Below are 16,803 nucleotides of genomic sequence, written 5' to 3'. Positions count from 1 at the left end.
TGTCGAGAGCACTACTGATTGTTTTTTCCATCTCTATGTAATTCATGCTTCATGAAAAGGCTCTTAGAACATGCACCTCTGTTTAAAACTTAGCACTTGCCAGGAACCGAACCCAGGACCACCATGTGGCCAACTAGCATTCTGCCACAGAGCCACACTGTCAGTTGAAAAATTGACCTTACATCACGGCATTAAATACATCTGGAAAATGAAATTAAACGATAACGTGCCAGATACCTTTTAAGTATGAAACATCTGTCATGTCCACACCGAGACTGAAGCAATGAATGAAAATTTGTAGCAAGAGTGGGATTTGATCCCGGATCTCCGGCTCACTGGGTAGATATGCTAACCAGTACGCGACCCTGCCACAATGGCTTTGCGCAGCTGCATGGACTACTGCAGCGTTCTTCCCCCCTCAATCCAAATTTCCATTTGCACCTCAGCTCACTTGGTAATCTCCCTAAGTTAACATTAGGAAGACATTGAAGTCAATTTCCGGAAAAGTTTTGAGGGTCGTATCTCACAGCTTTGGCTGATTGACATTTGCAATCTGAACTTCAAGTATCACAAACACAAAAAATAATAATTTTTAAGTTTCATTGCAGAGTGGTCTCCTAAAAAACATTGCAAGGAACTGCAGGTTCAGAGAAACCCCCAGTATGAGGGCAGCCTTACTTGTTTTTGGTCAAAACCAAGCTCTAATGTGCAGCAGTTTTTGGCAACATTTGTTTTATGGGCGTTAGTCCATGGGCTGGATATTTCACTGCCTACCATTTTGTCTTCCAATGCTGGAGACATCAGCAAGAGCCACAGAAATTCAAAAACACAAAAACAACTTTAACAGAAATGGGAGGAGGACTGAAATTTGACAAGTTGTGGACTTCGGTACTAAATATAGCTCCATAATACATGTAGGGCATGGCTCTGTGGTCACAGACAACAGCCCGATGACATCACATTCCAATCATTGCCTTGATATGTATAAACAGCTTGTTTAAGACTGTAACAGCTTTCTGACATTTTACAGCTCGTAATGAAGTCTCCAGCATCAAGAGACGAAATTTTAGATGGAGAAAAATGCCTCACAACACCACCTAATGCCCGTGAAACAAATATCACAAAAAATGCAAATAACAGGCGGGAAAGTTTTCACTGCAGGGTAGCCGATCTCTCTTTCAACGCAAGGCAAAATGACAATTACTTGTGAACTGCTGCAAGTTAAAACTAACAACATTGCTTTTAATTTAAATTCAACTGGGATCTTCACCTCTTCCCATGCTCTTGCAACAGTTTCATTCCCCTAGAAAACAAAATCATGGAACCAAACACATTTCCATGTTAACTCACTATTAATGATTTGGATATTTCATTCCCTTACATTCAAAAGATAGTAGCAAATTTTTAAAAAATCATTCTCTGAATTAATGAATATTTGAGGTGAAAGGACTGGAAATGAAAAAGCACGTGTAAGAGAAAAGGAAGGAAATAATGACATGCAGCTGCATTGAGCATTGCTGGAATCCAACAGCGAGTGTTAAACTGGGAATCAAACCCAAATGCTACATGTCTGTAGAACAGTTATCTTAGCTACATCAGTCATCTCTCAGACCCCAATTCCAAAATTCCTGCTCACATCACTAACACCCCCACCTGTTTGCCCCCTACTAACAGAGTTCTGATTTCCATAGGATTTCGTGTGCTCGTTATGTATCTGCACTGCAACGTGCCGCAATGAAATGCGCCTGTGAAATTATATATTTGAATGGTGTCTATCCTTTGGTTGTGCACCCACACTGAAACTACCATCAAGTAGCTATTGCACACATAGAATGTCCAATGTCCGAATTGTTACAGAAATAAGAAATCTGTGAGTACAGGGTTAATGGGTGGGAGTAGCAGTGATGAAGTAAGTGGGAAGTTGGAATCTAGAGAAAGTGTATCCATACTTCTGTACAAAGTGTTAACTGGATGGGAGAAGGGGTTAAGACAACTGTTCTAGAGATGACGAGCATCTGGGTCCGAGTCACAGTATGCTACAAATTTTCAACTTTTGCCGTTGCATTGCCGCAGTCTCCTGTGTGGCTGGATGTCATTATTTCCATTGTCTCTCTTTCACATCCTATTTTCTTTCCATTCATTTCCACCCCAATTATTCATGTATATGTCCCAGCTCCTTCATTGCGTGTTATGGCTGTTCGACAGAACAGATACCGCTAATATCTATAATTCTCTGAATTTCTTTCAAAGGTGGATTTTAAAAAGTCAAACAAGACTATTTAAAATAAATAACTTCTGCTATCTTCTGAATGCATGGGAATGAAATGTCCAAATTCTCAATAGCGAATCATGTATAAAAACCGACTTTCTATTTGCGAGATTGTTTTTATTTCCTAGTACAATGAAATTCTTGCAAGGGTATGGAATGGTTTGAAGATCAGAAGCACGCGCAAGAAAATAATTATTGAAGTTTTTCTCACTTTCTGGCAAATCCAGGAAGTGGTCAGCTTTATTGCGTGTTTCGAGCTTCTCCACACTTCCTGTCCGACCGAGGCAAGTCAGAGTCTCTGAGCCAAATAGCGCAAAAGCTGCAGCTGTCAAAAATCTGGTCTGTGGTAAGTGCTAACACAGCCACACTGGCATCAGTTTCAAAAAATCTATAGGATAACATTAAAATTACACTAACTTGTTGGTAGAGTTATCTAACTGGTTATCAGAGTGTCAGAGTGTTCCAAAAATGTTCAAATGTTTGTGAAATCTTATGGGACTTAACTGCTAAAATCATCAATCCTTAAGCTTACACACTACTTAACCTAAATTATCCTAAGGACAAACACACACACCCATGCCCGAGGCAGGATTCTAACCTCCGTCGGGACCAGCCGCAAGGTCCACGACTGCAGCACCTTAGACCGCTCGTAGACTGTTCCCACTTTTACATAATAATTTCCACTGTTACTGTCCACATACACCACAGTACTCAGTTATAAACAATTAACAACTATTTGTCAAATTTTGTCTCACCTGGAGAAACTCCAAGTCTTATATCTGTCACAGTCAGATCCAGATGCAAGCCCTGTCCCTCTGGGGTTGACCCAGCTAGAGTTATACTACAAGGACGAAGGATCTGAAATATAAACAAAAAAATTGCCAACAGCGTAGTCTCTCAAACACATGATCCATGCTTTTGTACAAAATCTTAACTCCTTAACTTAACAATCTTATTTTCAAATTCTGTTCTAAAATGTTTTCATTAATGAAAAACAGCCTATAATCAATGACATTGCATACAGACATATAAAGACAGCTTTTAAAGCTCAGAATAATGAGTTACAAAATTTTTAAGATCACAAATAATAAAATCCTGAGTTTACTTGTGCACTGGACTTTGACTAAAATATCTTAAACTTGAAGTCATTTTTTAGTTTCCGTGAAACTCTGAAGTCTAACAATGTATTTCACAATCTTGTCTGTGAAGATATATCTAGGAGGAGGTGGTTCGACTGCAATGGATGCATTTATCTTGTTCCATTTGTGGGCACTTGTCGCTCAACTGATGAACTGTAATCGCTTTCAGTCTTTAAAGAAATAACACTGCATTTTCCTTCATTCTCATAGCTGCTAAATTCAATTACACCATCTTCAGGCCTTCTAATCAATGGAAATGGGTAGGAATGAAACCTTGTATGCAGTCACAACAGGAAACAATATTAAATAACTAGTCTCTGTACACTTCTGGTTTACATGACACTATCACTTCATTCACTAATCGACGGCTGAGTCTAGACTGGCAGTACACGGCCAAATTATATATACTCAACTTATGTTTAACTGACATTTTCAACATCATAGCATGTGTCAAGAATATAAACAAGAGGACACGAATTATTAAGTCACAAAGTAATCAAACACTGTACCTGTTGCATGGTGTCCTTGCGCTTATCCGGGCTGTAGCAGCAAGAGTACAGCTGCAGGTCCTTGATACCACCCGTGATAACAAGATGTGTGTCCGACATTCGAAGCTTGAAACTTATTTCATTCTGCATGACAGAGAATGCGCCCATAAGAACAGTATCAATAGGTCTATTACTTTTAATTAAAATATTATACTCCAACTGGCCTTAGATGAGAAAGACACCGAGTGTGAAAAGAAAATTACCAAACACTTTGAGTTACACTGAAAAAGTTTTTGATAATGCAGATTGGAAGTCAAGCCCACCAAAACCTTACCATAGAATACTGGGAGTTAACACCAACGCATCAATTATAGACAAACAAAACTGAGATGCAAAAGTAATAATAGGAGTAACTCTTCTGTCAACGGTAGTATTTCAACCAAAGAACTGAAATCTTAAGCAAAGTCTGAAGTGGTCCCACTCGTGTTACCTCTGCAACCAAATGATGAGTCAAATACATTTCCTGAAAGATTGAAATATGCGGCAGTAACACGCTATTACAGAAGTGGTGGAGGTAACTCCTTCCTCCCTAGCTCAAACTTTTTTTGAGAATGTAGCTTATAACAGAATATTAGACTGGGCTAAATATCTTACGAAATAAGCATCAAACGAAAGAACTACAAAGAACGAAACTTGTTTAGCTTGAAGGGGAAAACCAGATGGCGCTATGGTTCGCCCGCTAGATGGTGCTGCCATAGGTCAAATGGATATCAACTGCATTATTTTAAAATAGGAACGCCCATTTTTTATTACATATTTGTGTAGTATGTAAAGAAATATGAATGTTTTAGTTGTACCACTTTTTTCGCTTTGTGACAGATGGCACTGTAATTGTCACAAACGTATAAGTACGTGGTATCACTTAACATTCCGCAAGTGCAAACTGTATTAGCTTCGTGATACATTACCCGGATTTCTTTCTGTGGGGAAAGTTGAAGAATATTTGCTATTGTGATCCACTGACAACACACATCAGCACATTGTCAATGCATGTGCGAACATTACGGAAGGCGAACTACTCTCTGTTGAAAGGAATGTCATTACACGTATAGCCAAATGCACTGAGGTTGACGGACATCGTTTTGAGCATTTATTGCATTAGTGTGGTATTTACAGGTAATCACAATGTAACAGCATGCGTTCTCAGAAATGATAAGCTCACGAAGTACATGTATCACATTGGAACAACTGAAATAAAATGTTCAAACGTACCTACGTTCTGTATTTTAATTTAAAAAACGTAACTGTTACCAACTGTTCGTCCAAAATTGTGAGCCATACGTTTGTGACTATTACAGCACCATCTATAACATTGCACAAAAAGTGGTCCAACTAAAACTTTCATATTTCTTTACGTACTACACGAATATGTAATTAAAAAATGGGGGTTGCTATTTAAAAAAACCAGTTGATATCCATTTGACCTATGGCAGCGCCATCTAGCGGGCCAACAGTAACGCCATCTGGTTTCCCCCTTCAAGCTAGACAAGTTTTGTTCTTTGTAGTTTTTTCATTTGACACTTATTTCCCGAGATATTTGGCCCGGTCACGATCAATGGACCACCCTGTATACACTGAGGTGATATAAGTCACAGGATAGGAACATGCACATATACAGGTTGTGGTAGTATTGCATACACAAGGTATCAAAGAGCAGTGTGTTGACAAAGCTGTAATATGTAATTAGGTGATTCATATGAAAAGATTTCTGGTAGGATTATGTCCACACAAATTAACAGATCTGAGCACAGAATGGTAGTTGGAACTAGACACACGGAGCATTCCAGTTCGGAAATCGTTAGGGAATTCAGTATTCAGATATCCACAGTGTCAAGAGTCTGCCAAGAATACCAAATTTCAGGCATTACCTCTCACCTCAGACAACACAGTGGCTAACAGCCTTCACTTACCAACCAACAGCAGCAGCAGCAGCAGCAGAAGTGTCTGCTTAGAGTTGTCAGTGCCAACAGACAAGCAACACTGTGAAATAACTGTGGGATGTACGATGATAGTATTCATTAGGACAATGTGGAGAAATTTGGCATCAATCGGCTAGGGCAGCAGCTGACTGACGCGAGTGCCTAGGCTAACAGCACAACGTCACCTGCAGCACTTCTCCTGACCATATTGGTTGCACCCAAGACAGCTGGAAAACTGTGGTCAGGTCAGATGAGTCCCAATTTCAGTCAGTAAGCATTGATGGTAGGGTTCGAGTGTGGTGCACACCCACAAAGGCATGGACCCAATTTGTCAACAGTGGTGTGGCTGTGTTTATATGTAACTGACTGGGTCCTCTGGTACAGCTGAGCTAATCACTGACTGGAAATTATTACATTCTGCTACTTTGAGACCATTTGCAGCCATTCATTGACTTCACATTTCCCAAAAACAACTGAATTTTTATGGGTGACAATGTGCCATTTCACCACTCTACAACTGTTTAGGACTGGTTAGAAGAACATTAGGGACAATTTGAATGAATGATTTGGCCACCCAGATTGCCCAACATTTATGGGACACAATCAAGAGGTCTGGTTGTGCACAGAATGCTGCCCTGGAAACACTTCCATAATTGAGGATGGCTACACGGGCAGCATGACCCAATATTTCTGCAGGAGATTTGCAACGACTTTTTGAATCCATGCCGCACTGAATTGCTGCCCTGTGCTGGGTAATAGGAGGTCCGAAACTATATTAAGAGGTATCACACGACTTGTCATCTCAGTATAAGATAATTCAGTTCTGGCAGAAGTAAAGAAGAGTAATTACCTTTTTTGCAATTTCTAGCCCTCGGCGAGGCCATCGATTTTGTAGATAGTGAAATGAGAAGCTGAAAGTACTACACAAATTTTGCTAGCAAATGCATGAAGTAAAGAGGATATTGACTGCAGATAAGCAGTACCAAGAAGAGTATTTCTCAAAAACATAATATTTAAACAATTTTAAATGTTAGAAAATCTTTTCTAAAAGTATTTGGTTGCAGTGTAGCCTTGTACAGAAGAGGAATGTGGACAGTAAGAGGAGAACAGAAGCTTCTGAAGCATGATGCTACAATAGAGTGCTGAAGATTATATGGGTAGGTCTGATAACTAATGAAGAGCTACCGAATGAAATTGAGGAGAAAAGGAATTTAAGGTACGACGACTCAAAGAGAGAAAATAGTGTGCAGGCTCAAATACAGTACACAGATTCAAACAGACGTAGGTTGCGGAAATTGCAAGGAGACGATGAGGCTTGCACATGATAGATTAGTGTAGAGAGCTACATCAAACGTATCTTCACACTGGGGGGGGGGGGGAGGGGGGGGGGGGTACTACTACTACTACTACTACTACTACTACTACTACTACTACTACTACTACTACTACTACTACTACTTCTACTACTACTACATAGATGAAAGGGGGCAATAATTTAACAGAAGTTCCTCTTATTACGAACAATAGACCGTCAAGGATGAAGAACTAACCAGAATCACATAAATGTATTCTGAAATGCTTAAGATAGGATGTGATGTGATAAGAGACAATGATAATTTGGCAAGAGAAACCACTGACTGCTAAGAGTACGTGGATAATAAGAGAGAAACTTACATCATGCAGATATCACACTTAATTAGTTAAGATAGCAGATGGCACTGTAATTAACGACAGGAAATCAAAAACTTATTTACATGTATGGTATCATAATATAAGAGATGAATTTAGAACATAGGCAGTTAGTAAGGTAAGTATTATGGAAAGATGGTGCTATGCATTCTGGACACATTTGAAAAAACTAATTGTGAAGATAAAGCAAGGATTGGATAAACTGAATAATACTTTGTTTTGCCCAATTAGTATCACGCATCACATCCATCACTTGTAACGAAACCAATGTATTCAAAGAGCGTTTTTTTCTCTTCGCAGCCTGTATCTTCAATAGATCCATAACAAATTTCTCTAAAGCAATGAAATCATGATGTGCCAATTGAGGAATCAAAAAAGGAAGGCACTGGGAAATGATGGTTTTATGATATAAGTTGATTGAATTGTAGTCAAAGTAATACAAAATGGGAAATTGCTAAACTATTTACCGAATGAAATTTTCACTCTGCAGGGGAGTGTACACTGATATGACACTTCCTGGCTGATTAAAACTGTGTGCCGGACTGAAACTCTAACACAGAATTTTTGCCTATCAGAGGCAACAGCTATACTGATTAAGTTATCCAAGCACAACTCACAACCCATCCATGCAAAGCACACTCTGCTGCTCTGCTGCAGGGCGAAAATTTCCATTTCGGAAACGTCCTCCATGTTGTGGCTAAGTCATGTTTCTACAATATCTATTCTTCCAGGGGTGCTAGTCTTGCAAATACTGCAGGACAGCTTCTGTGAAGTTTGAAATGTATGAGACGAGGTACTGGCAGAAGTAAGGTTGTGAGGACAGGTTGTGAGTCGTAGTTCCTCTATTTTTGAGAGAGAGAGAGAGAAAAGATAAAAAGGACCTTAAATTTATTCACCTCATATGGAATGGATTGAGGTCAGAAACAGCATTATAAATTCTATATAATGATTTCTACTGCTTCAGTCAATTTTTACAAACATTTAGTGGCACAATATGTTTCGGTAGCTTAGTACAAAGGCGGATCAAATACAAACGGGATTTTATTTTTTACTTAAACTCATTTGTTGAAAACTCATGGCAATTATAATTTATTTTTCCACATAGTCTCTTGCTTTGGAAATGCATTTCTCCCAGCATATGGGCAGCTTTTTATGCCCTCCCATAAAAGAACTGGGTCATGTCACTAGCCAGTTGTACACAAAGTCTTCCACACACTCATCTGTAATCGTCGCCCTCCTAGAGCTTCTTTAAGTGGTCCAAATAAATGGAAATTACAGGACAATAAGTCCAATGCATTTCTTATAGCTTGGAGACAGAGCTGCAGTATGGGGTTACAGTGAATTTAGAAAAAAATACAAATTGGCAAAAAACAGTGGATTTGACAAAAAACACCAAATTGACCAACAGAAAAATTTAATTTGGAAAAATGGAACACCGACTTTGAAGGGTAGGGAGGGGGAGGGGGAAACCAAATATGGCAGAAAATTAATGTTGAATTTTGCAAATATGTAAGCTCAAATCTGGCAAAAAGATAACAACAAATACAGCAAAACAGTCTACGTCAAACATGGCGCACAGGGACACCACATTTGGCAAAAAATAGTGCCAAATTTGGCAAAAAATAGTGTCAAATTTGTCCTTAAAATAAAAAGATTTTTCTGTCCCTAACAATACATTGTGAACTTTAGTCACTTTGCATTAGCACTCACCCTCAAAAGTCAAGTCTTTGTTCAAACAGCGGTATGGTACAGTTTTAATACATCAGAAAGTTTCAAAACTGAGCATACTACAAATCAGAATGGAAGATTCAATGTAAAATGTCAGAACTTTTAACAAAATGAAAGTGCAAGTCAACATTAAGATACCAAGCACTGCATGTCAGCAGAAAATTATTTTCCTGCCATAGTCACCACCGTGTAAAGTCAGGATACGAGGCGTACAATAGACTGACAGGCAACTCACATTCATAATGATAGCATTGGTGTCGACTGTGTCCATGCTCTCAACCAAGATGATGTCCGGCATCTCGACGTGGATGTTGACAGTCATCATGCCGGGCTTCGGAGGTGACTCCCCCGCTGACACCTGCTGCATGGGAGTCGGGACCCCCTGCAGCGAAGTCGACGTGCGGCTCTGCTTGGCGATGGAGGAACGCGACGTCCGCGACGTCACAGTGGCCGGCAGGGGCCCGTCGGCAGTTGACGGAGTGGCTGAACTGCCAGTCACTTCGTCCTGTGCCTGGGCCATGCCACTGGTGAAGAAGTCTCCCACCTTCATTAGGTAGTCCAAACACACCACCAGGTCAAACCCGAACACCCGCACATCCACTGCAAAACAGAGATGGAGGTGGTGCAAAGCAGCCTGTACTAAAACCCAGCAACCAGTTTGAAACATCATATTTACAACTGACACATCAATGTACATAAGGCAGGTGCATAAGGCATTCTACACAGAAAGAGATGGAGAATTCTTCCCGAAATCGTCAGTGTGCTCCCTGTCTCCTGTCTCACATTAAGCCTTTGCACTCCGTAAGGCAGACACAGGGCGGCTCTGCGTGCTCTTATTTAAATCGCCGCCGCCTGGGTGACAGTGCACCGCAGAGATATGCGTGGATCTCTTCATGGAAACAATGTGGGCGCTGGCCAACGATTGGGGTATACATTAAACCAAAATGTGTGCTTTCATTCATATATTTACGTAAGCTTTTACAGTACAAAACTTTCCATTGTGTGGTATTTTTTTAAAGGGTGGACAGGGTGGAGAGCTGGATTTCATGAGCATGTTTCGCAGTAATACACAGTTTCACAACTGCCACCTTTCTTTTTTCTATCTGAGCACACTGCACAATTCTTATGCTTGTTCCCAGGAAGCTTGTCGGTAATGTGCAACTTTCCATTCAAGCGTTCCTCGTCATCAGAAGTTGAACAACGTCCTCGTTTCTGTCCTCGAGTTCTTTCTTCGGCAACTAATCCTCTTATAACACTTTTATGGAATGCTATGAGAGACGGTATTGTCAAGTTGTTTTTCTCACAGTGGTTCTTGTATAGTAAATAGCTGTTTACAAGTCCCACCTCAAACAGGCAGAAGTATAGTTTTCGCCACCACTTGAGACTTTTCATCAGAAAACTGTAACTGGAAATAAAATGGGCAGATCGATGAACTCCACCCATTTTTGAAGTATAATCAATAATCACATTTGGTTTCCTTATTTCTTAACTTTCCTTTCTGTTTCTCCTTTCTATAGGTGACACTGAGTTATTGGCTTTTGTAGAAAGCATGAGAACTGTTCGTTTATCTTGCCATGCCAGAACCGTCATTTTGTTGTTGCGGAGGCATTTTATTTTGTGCTTCCTTAGATGCAGAGCACCTTTCTTGATTGCAGCTGGAAGGTTTTTGCAATCAGCCTGAATCGTTCCTGTGAGATGCATGTTCTGTTTCAACAGCTCATCAGCTAATGCAACACTTGTATAAAAATGGTCAGTGTACAAATAATACCCTGATTGCCCTGTAGCATTTCTGATATTAGCTAGCAGCTGAAGAACTATTCTCTCAGAAAAATTCAAGTGTGGACAAATCAATGACTCAGTTGTTACAGCGCCAAAATAGGGTATCAAACTGCAGATATAACCATTTGATGAATCCGAAATTACATAAACTCTGGGTCCCCATTTTGTTGGTTTTTGAGGATTGTATATTTTGAATAATACACAACCCTTTAATGATACTGTAGATTCATCAGCAGCTAAATACTGATATGGTCGATAAATTTTGAGAAACCTGCCAGACAAGTAAGTCATTACATTTATCACTTTACTCAGACGTGACTGAACCTGACTGTTGACATGTGTAGCACTCGTCGGATTAGAAACATGAAGCACCCAGAAATTTTGCATAAATTGTCGGCGACTAAAATAGTCTGGAAAGAAGTTGGATGATTGTAACCATTCTTTTTTTGGGGGGGGGGGGGGGGGGGGGGAAGTCCTGCAAGTTCTTACACTTTTGTAATGCCATATTCAGTAGCACACCATGGAAGCGTTTCATTTCTTCCATGGTAACATTTCTCCAGTCCCACCATGTTGTGGAAGTGGTGTCACTTTACGTATTTTTGATGCAGCATACCTATTCATTTCATCTGCTATTTGCTGAAATAGGTTATCTGTAAAAATTAATCGAAAGAATCCGACGGGCGATGATGGAACAGAACTACTTTGTGTTATAAAACCACACTTTGATTCGTCAAAAGGAAAATCTGTGAAGTGAGTGTCAGCGTCGCTCCACATTTGCCACGAATCCTCTGCTGAATCACTAGAAACATGCACATTGTTACTGTTTTCTTCGTCATTGGCACTCTAATTGTTTTGAAATGAATCACTATCATAATCAAAATCATTTTCACTCCTGTTTTCACTTAGAGATTGCTCTAAAAGATCTAAAATCTCTTCCTCAGAAAGGACTGTACGTGAAGAACTAGCCATTTCGAGCGCGTGGACTTTATCGTAACAATTACAATCTTCGACTTAACTCTGTGTTTAACGATAGCAGCTGTGTTAACACTAGTTCTCCTAGATGGCAGCACACTGCAGCGATAATGCCTAGTAGACTCAAAATACGTCTGAGAGCTTCGAAAAGTCGTATAGAATTAGGCTGGCCATCGGAGCGGAAAACAAATTTCGCGATGTCGAGTGGCACTCAACATTGGAGTGGAAAGGGTTTATGTCTCCTGTGAACTAGTTACACTGGGGTGATTACTGCATCAGCCAGTGTTTCTGATTCTCCCTACAGACGTTTATATGCTGAAGAAATTGTATATGACGTGCTACCCAAAAGATCCTGTAAAATATATATATGTGTGTGTGTGTGTGTGTGTGTGTGTGTGTGTGTGTGTGTGTGTGTGTGTGTGTGTGTGTGTGTGTGCGCAGCTGGTGAAGTGTTGCTAGTACAATAAAATTCCACCAGGTGATACCTTATACGTCCTTTGAGAGTTAGTACCCCAGCGACTGTGTCAGCTGGTCACATTAAATTTTCATGTGTATTTCCCCTTTATCAAGAGTGGTGTGTCATGCAAAATTGACAGTGTTGGACGATTGGAAACAAAGTGTGTGCATAAACCTTTCTTTCGTATTTGGAAAACTGCTGTCACAAACATATGGCATGTTGCAGTTTCAATACCACAGCTCTTTGGAACCCTGTATCCTATTCACAAATTTAAACTTGTTCTGATATTGTTAACGTAGGGCCTCCCCAGTATATAGAATGAAGGAAACATGTTTAATTAAAAACTAATGCACCATCATAATTTACACACAATACAAATTTCAGGTACATGGTAGGAATGATTTTGCTGTTGTAACTATGTAGTAATTGTTGATTGAAGTTCCAATATTTCCAAGTCATAGAGAGAGAGCTACTTTTATGTTTTGAAACCAGAAATTGTTCGGAATGAGAATATGACATGATTTTTCAGTCAGAATCAAGCATACCCATGATTTGGAGTGTAATTATGACCATATACAAATTATAAAATTTTACTCATACAAAAATTAGGTGTATCTAAGCTTTTCATCCAATAAAACTGGTCACTCTGTTCACCTTAAAATGACAGCACGATTTTTCTTTAAGCCAGTTAAATACTATATGCAAATTAATTAAATATACTGTTGTGGTGATAAAACATATAATTTATAGTTTTAATAGAAACAGATTCCTTCCTGTCTTTGTATGAAATTATTCACTTCTATTCCGTGTTAATTTATATTTAATTTGGGACGATGTATGAAGAAATTAATTGTATAAATGGAAAACTCAGTATGTAACAATGACAGTAATTGTTTAAAACCACATAAACAGAGACAATTTGTATGCTACCATCCTTCAGTCTTAGACTGAGTTTTGTATCAGTAGTATGTAATCAGACATTTTGAGTTCTATGATGTATGTTTGCCGCCAGACATCTAACGTGCGAAATAAAATCCTTTGTAAACTAGAATCAGTAAAACTTATTTAAACCATTACATGATTTCTATGTGATGATGCAGCAACATCAAAATGAAACTACAGCAGCATCAAGAAACAGCACTCTGGTTTGCACAAGGTACATATAAAATTGGTGGAGAATATTAATTTTTATGCTGGTACTGTGTTGTAAAATGTGGTATACGGAACATTATCTTGTGTTAAACTACGATACTCATCCCGAACTTCACCACAAAAATATTTTCACCACGTTTTATTATAAAGCAAGCATTTAGGGATGACACCTTAGGTCACAGTCAACTTACAACTGTTTTAAACATTTCCAATATGCCAGAATGAGATTTTCACACTGCAGTGGAGTGAGCGCTGATATGAAATTTCCTGGCAGATTAAAATTGTGTGCCGCACCGAGACTCGAACTCGAGACCTTTGCCTTTCGCGGGCAAGTGCTCTACCATCTGAGCTACCCAAGCACGACTTACGCCCTGTCCTAACAGCTTTACTTCTGCTAGTACCTCATCTCCTACCTTCCAAACTCTATCAGAAGAGCTTCTGTGAAGTTGGGAAGGTACTAATAATTTTGAAGTTATTTACTAAACAATAAATTTGGAATGAAATCTCTATTCATAATAGATTAAGTACGATTTGTATCCATTACAAAAAGTTCTACTTACAACATTTGCTTACATTGATGAAATAAGACATTTGCACCAAGTTTCAAGACTTTACTGTAAATAGCAATCATTACAAGGACTCTTAAAGAGGCAACTGAGAGGGATGTTCTATTGTCCATTCTAAAAATACTACCTGGCAAAGTTCAAATGCAGTTGAGCTAAGACTTTGTAACTAAAACCAACTTAACTCCATTCATTTAAAAATTAAGAAGATTGAAAATTGTTAAACAGAGATATTAATTAATATGTATTTGAGAAAGGGGCCATTTACATGCTGCTACCTGTGCCTACAGCAGTTGATGGCAGATGTTATGTTTGGTGGCCCGTGCTGTCTACACATAAATACAGCCAGTGCGGCAGTAAGAGGAGACACTTTGCACCGAGATATCAATCTGCCCGCATCAGACAAACGTCTGTGTGTGCCGCGCCTTGAATGATGTCACAGCCAGGCAACTACCAAATGCATTTTCTGTAGAAGTAGAAATTGAACTCCTGAGGACTGTACACAGTCCTGAATCACTTATTTTTCACAGAAGTAACGGTTTGTGTGCTGCTCATAATGCGGACAAAATCGCATGGCAAGTGGTGAAATTATTTTCCACTTTTAAAGTGAGCAATTAACTTTGATGATTAGAAGTCAGGGTTGTAGACTATTTCACTTGGAACTTCATGTAGAGGTCACCTCTGAACTGCTAATAATTCTGTTTCCAATAGGGAAATTGTTGTTATTATTGTTATCACCACCACCACCACCACCACCACCACCACCACCACCACGAATATTATGAGGGTTGACTAAAAAGTAATGCCTCCACCTTCATAACTCTTCAACAGTTGGCAGCCTTGATATGCGGCAGGTACTGGCTTGTTTCGTAGGCTCTTCTCTACAGCTCCAGTTGGCGGGAAGCATTAGTGTTGAACGGTTGCCTTGTTACAGTGTAAGGTATGGAAACCTGCGCAGATGGTCGGTCAATGTGATTTAAGCAATCTGCAGACATTGAATTCTTGACAGCAGAAGGTGTCACCCCAAAAGAGATTCATCAGAGAATGAAAGCAGTTTAAGGTGATTGTGTTGATGTGAGTACTGTGTGTTGTTGGGCAAGTAAGTTTAAAGATGTTGAGGCAGGAACATCTGACCTGCGTGACAAACACTTCACGTGCCACCACAGAGACTGAATCTCGCCACTGTAGGGCATCCTCCGTAAGTCCAGATTTAGCACCGTCTGACTTCCATCTGTTCCCGATAATGAAAGATGATGTGTGGGGAGATCATTACGCTTCTGCTGAAGACTGTTAGACTCTGGCTACGGATACAGAGTGTCGACTTCTTCTGTGAAGGTTTCAGAAAAGTTGTTCATCGTTGATAGAAATGTATCCAACTGGCCTGTGATTAGGTGGAAAAGTGAATATTGGTAATTAAAGATCACATTCTAAGGATTATTTCTGCATTTGATTTATTAAAATATTTTCATCCAAACCCAATTAACGAAGGTGGATGCATTACTTTTCATTCAAACCTTGATTTATGTTTGTGCATATTAATTAGTTACAGCTCAAAACTTTTATTTATAGTCATAGTTGCTGATCCTACTGAGTAAATAGCAAGGAGGAACATTTTCTTTCATTGAATACAATGGGTAATGTGGATTTGTAGACCATAAATTACATTGTTGTTGTTTTTGTTGTGGTCTTCAGTCCTGAGACTGGTTTGATGCAGCTCTCCATGCTACTCTATCCTGTGCAAGCTGCTTCATCTCTCAGTACCTAATGCAGCCTACATCCTTCTGAATCTGCTTAGTGTAGTCATCTCTTCGTCTCCCTCTACGATTTTTACCCTCCACGCTGCCCTCCAATACTAAATTGGTGATCCCTTAATGTCTCGGAACATGTCCTACCAACCGATCCCTTCTTCTAGTCAAGTTGTGCCACAAACACCTCTTCTCCCCAATCCTATTCAATACCTCCTCATTAATTATGTGATCTACCCATCTAATCTTCAGCATTCTTCTGTAGCACCACATTTCGAAAGCTTCTATTCTCTTCTTGTCCAAACTATTTATCATCCATGTTTCACTTCCATACATGGCTACACTCCATACAAATACTTTCGGAAAAGACTTCCTGACACTTAAATCTATACTCGATGTTAACAAATTTCTCTTCTTCAGAAACACTTTCCTTGCCATTACCAGTCTACATTTTATATCCTCTCTACTTCGACCATCATCAGTTATTTTGCTCCCCAAATAGCAAAACTCCTTTACTACTTTAAGTGTCTCATTTCCTAATCTAATTCCCTCAGCATCACCCGATTTAATTCGACTACATTCCAATTATCCTCATTTTGCTTTTGTTTATGTTCATTTTATACCCTCCTTTCAAGACACTATCCATTCCGTTCAACTGCTCTTCCAAGTCCTTTGCTGTCTCTGACAGAATTACAATGTCATCGGCAAACCTCAAAGTTTTTATTTCTTCTCCATGGATTTTAATATCTACTCCGAACTTTTCTTTTGTTTCCTTTATTGCTTGCTCAGTCAGTATGTTCTCCATCGCTTTTTGGATGACCATACAAATAGTTTCCAGGCTCT

The 16,803-nt window shown here is 39.4% G+C and overlaps 1 protein-coding gene across 1 annotated transcript in view; it reads right to left on the bottom strand.

Moving 5' to 3' along the window:
• Nucleotides 1-16,803, bottom strand: part of LOC126293289 (intermembrane lipid transfer protein Vps13-like) — a 391,345-nt gene that overhangs the window by 221,466 nt on the left and 153,076 nt on the right. Inside the window, 3 exon segments of the mRNA XM_049986411.1 lie at nucleotides 3,025-3,127; nucleotides 3,918-4,040; nucleotides 9,528-9,892. Of these exon segments, the coding sequence (XP_049842368.1) occupies nucleotides 3,025-3,127; nucleotides 3,918-4,040; nucleotides 9,528-9,892 (591 nt within the window).

Source organism: Schistocerca gregaria, chromosome 10 (assembly GCF_023897955.1).
Source record: "Schistocerca gregaria isolate iqSchGreg1 chromosome 10, iqSchGreg1.2, whole genome shotgun sequence".
NCBI lineage: Eukaryota > Metazoa > Arthropoda > Insecta > Orthoptera > Acrididae > Schistocerca > Schistocerca gregaria.
Note: the sequence above shows the minus strand (reverse complement) of the source record. Positions and strands in the feature narration are given on the sequence as shown.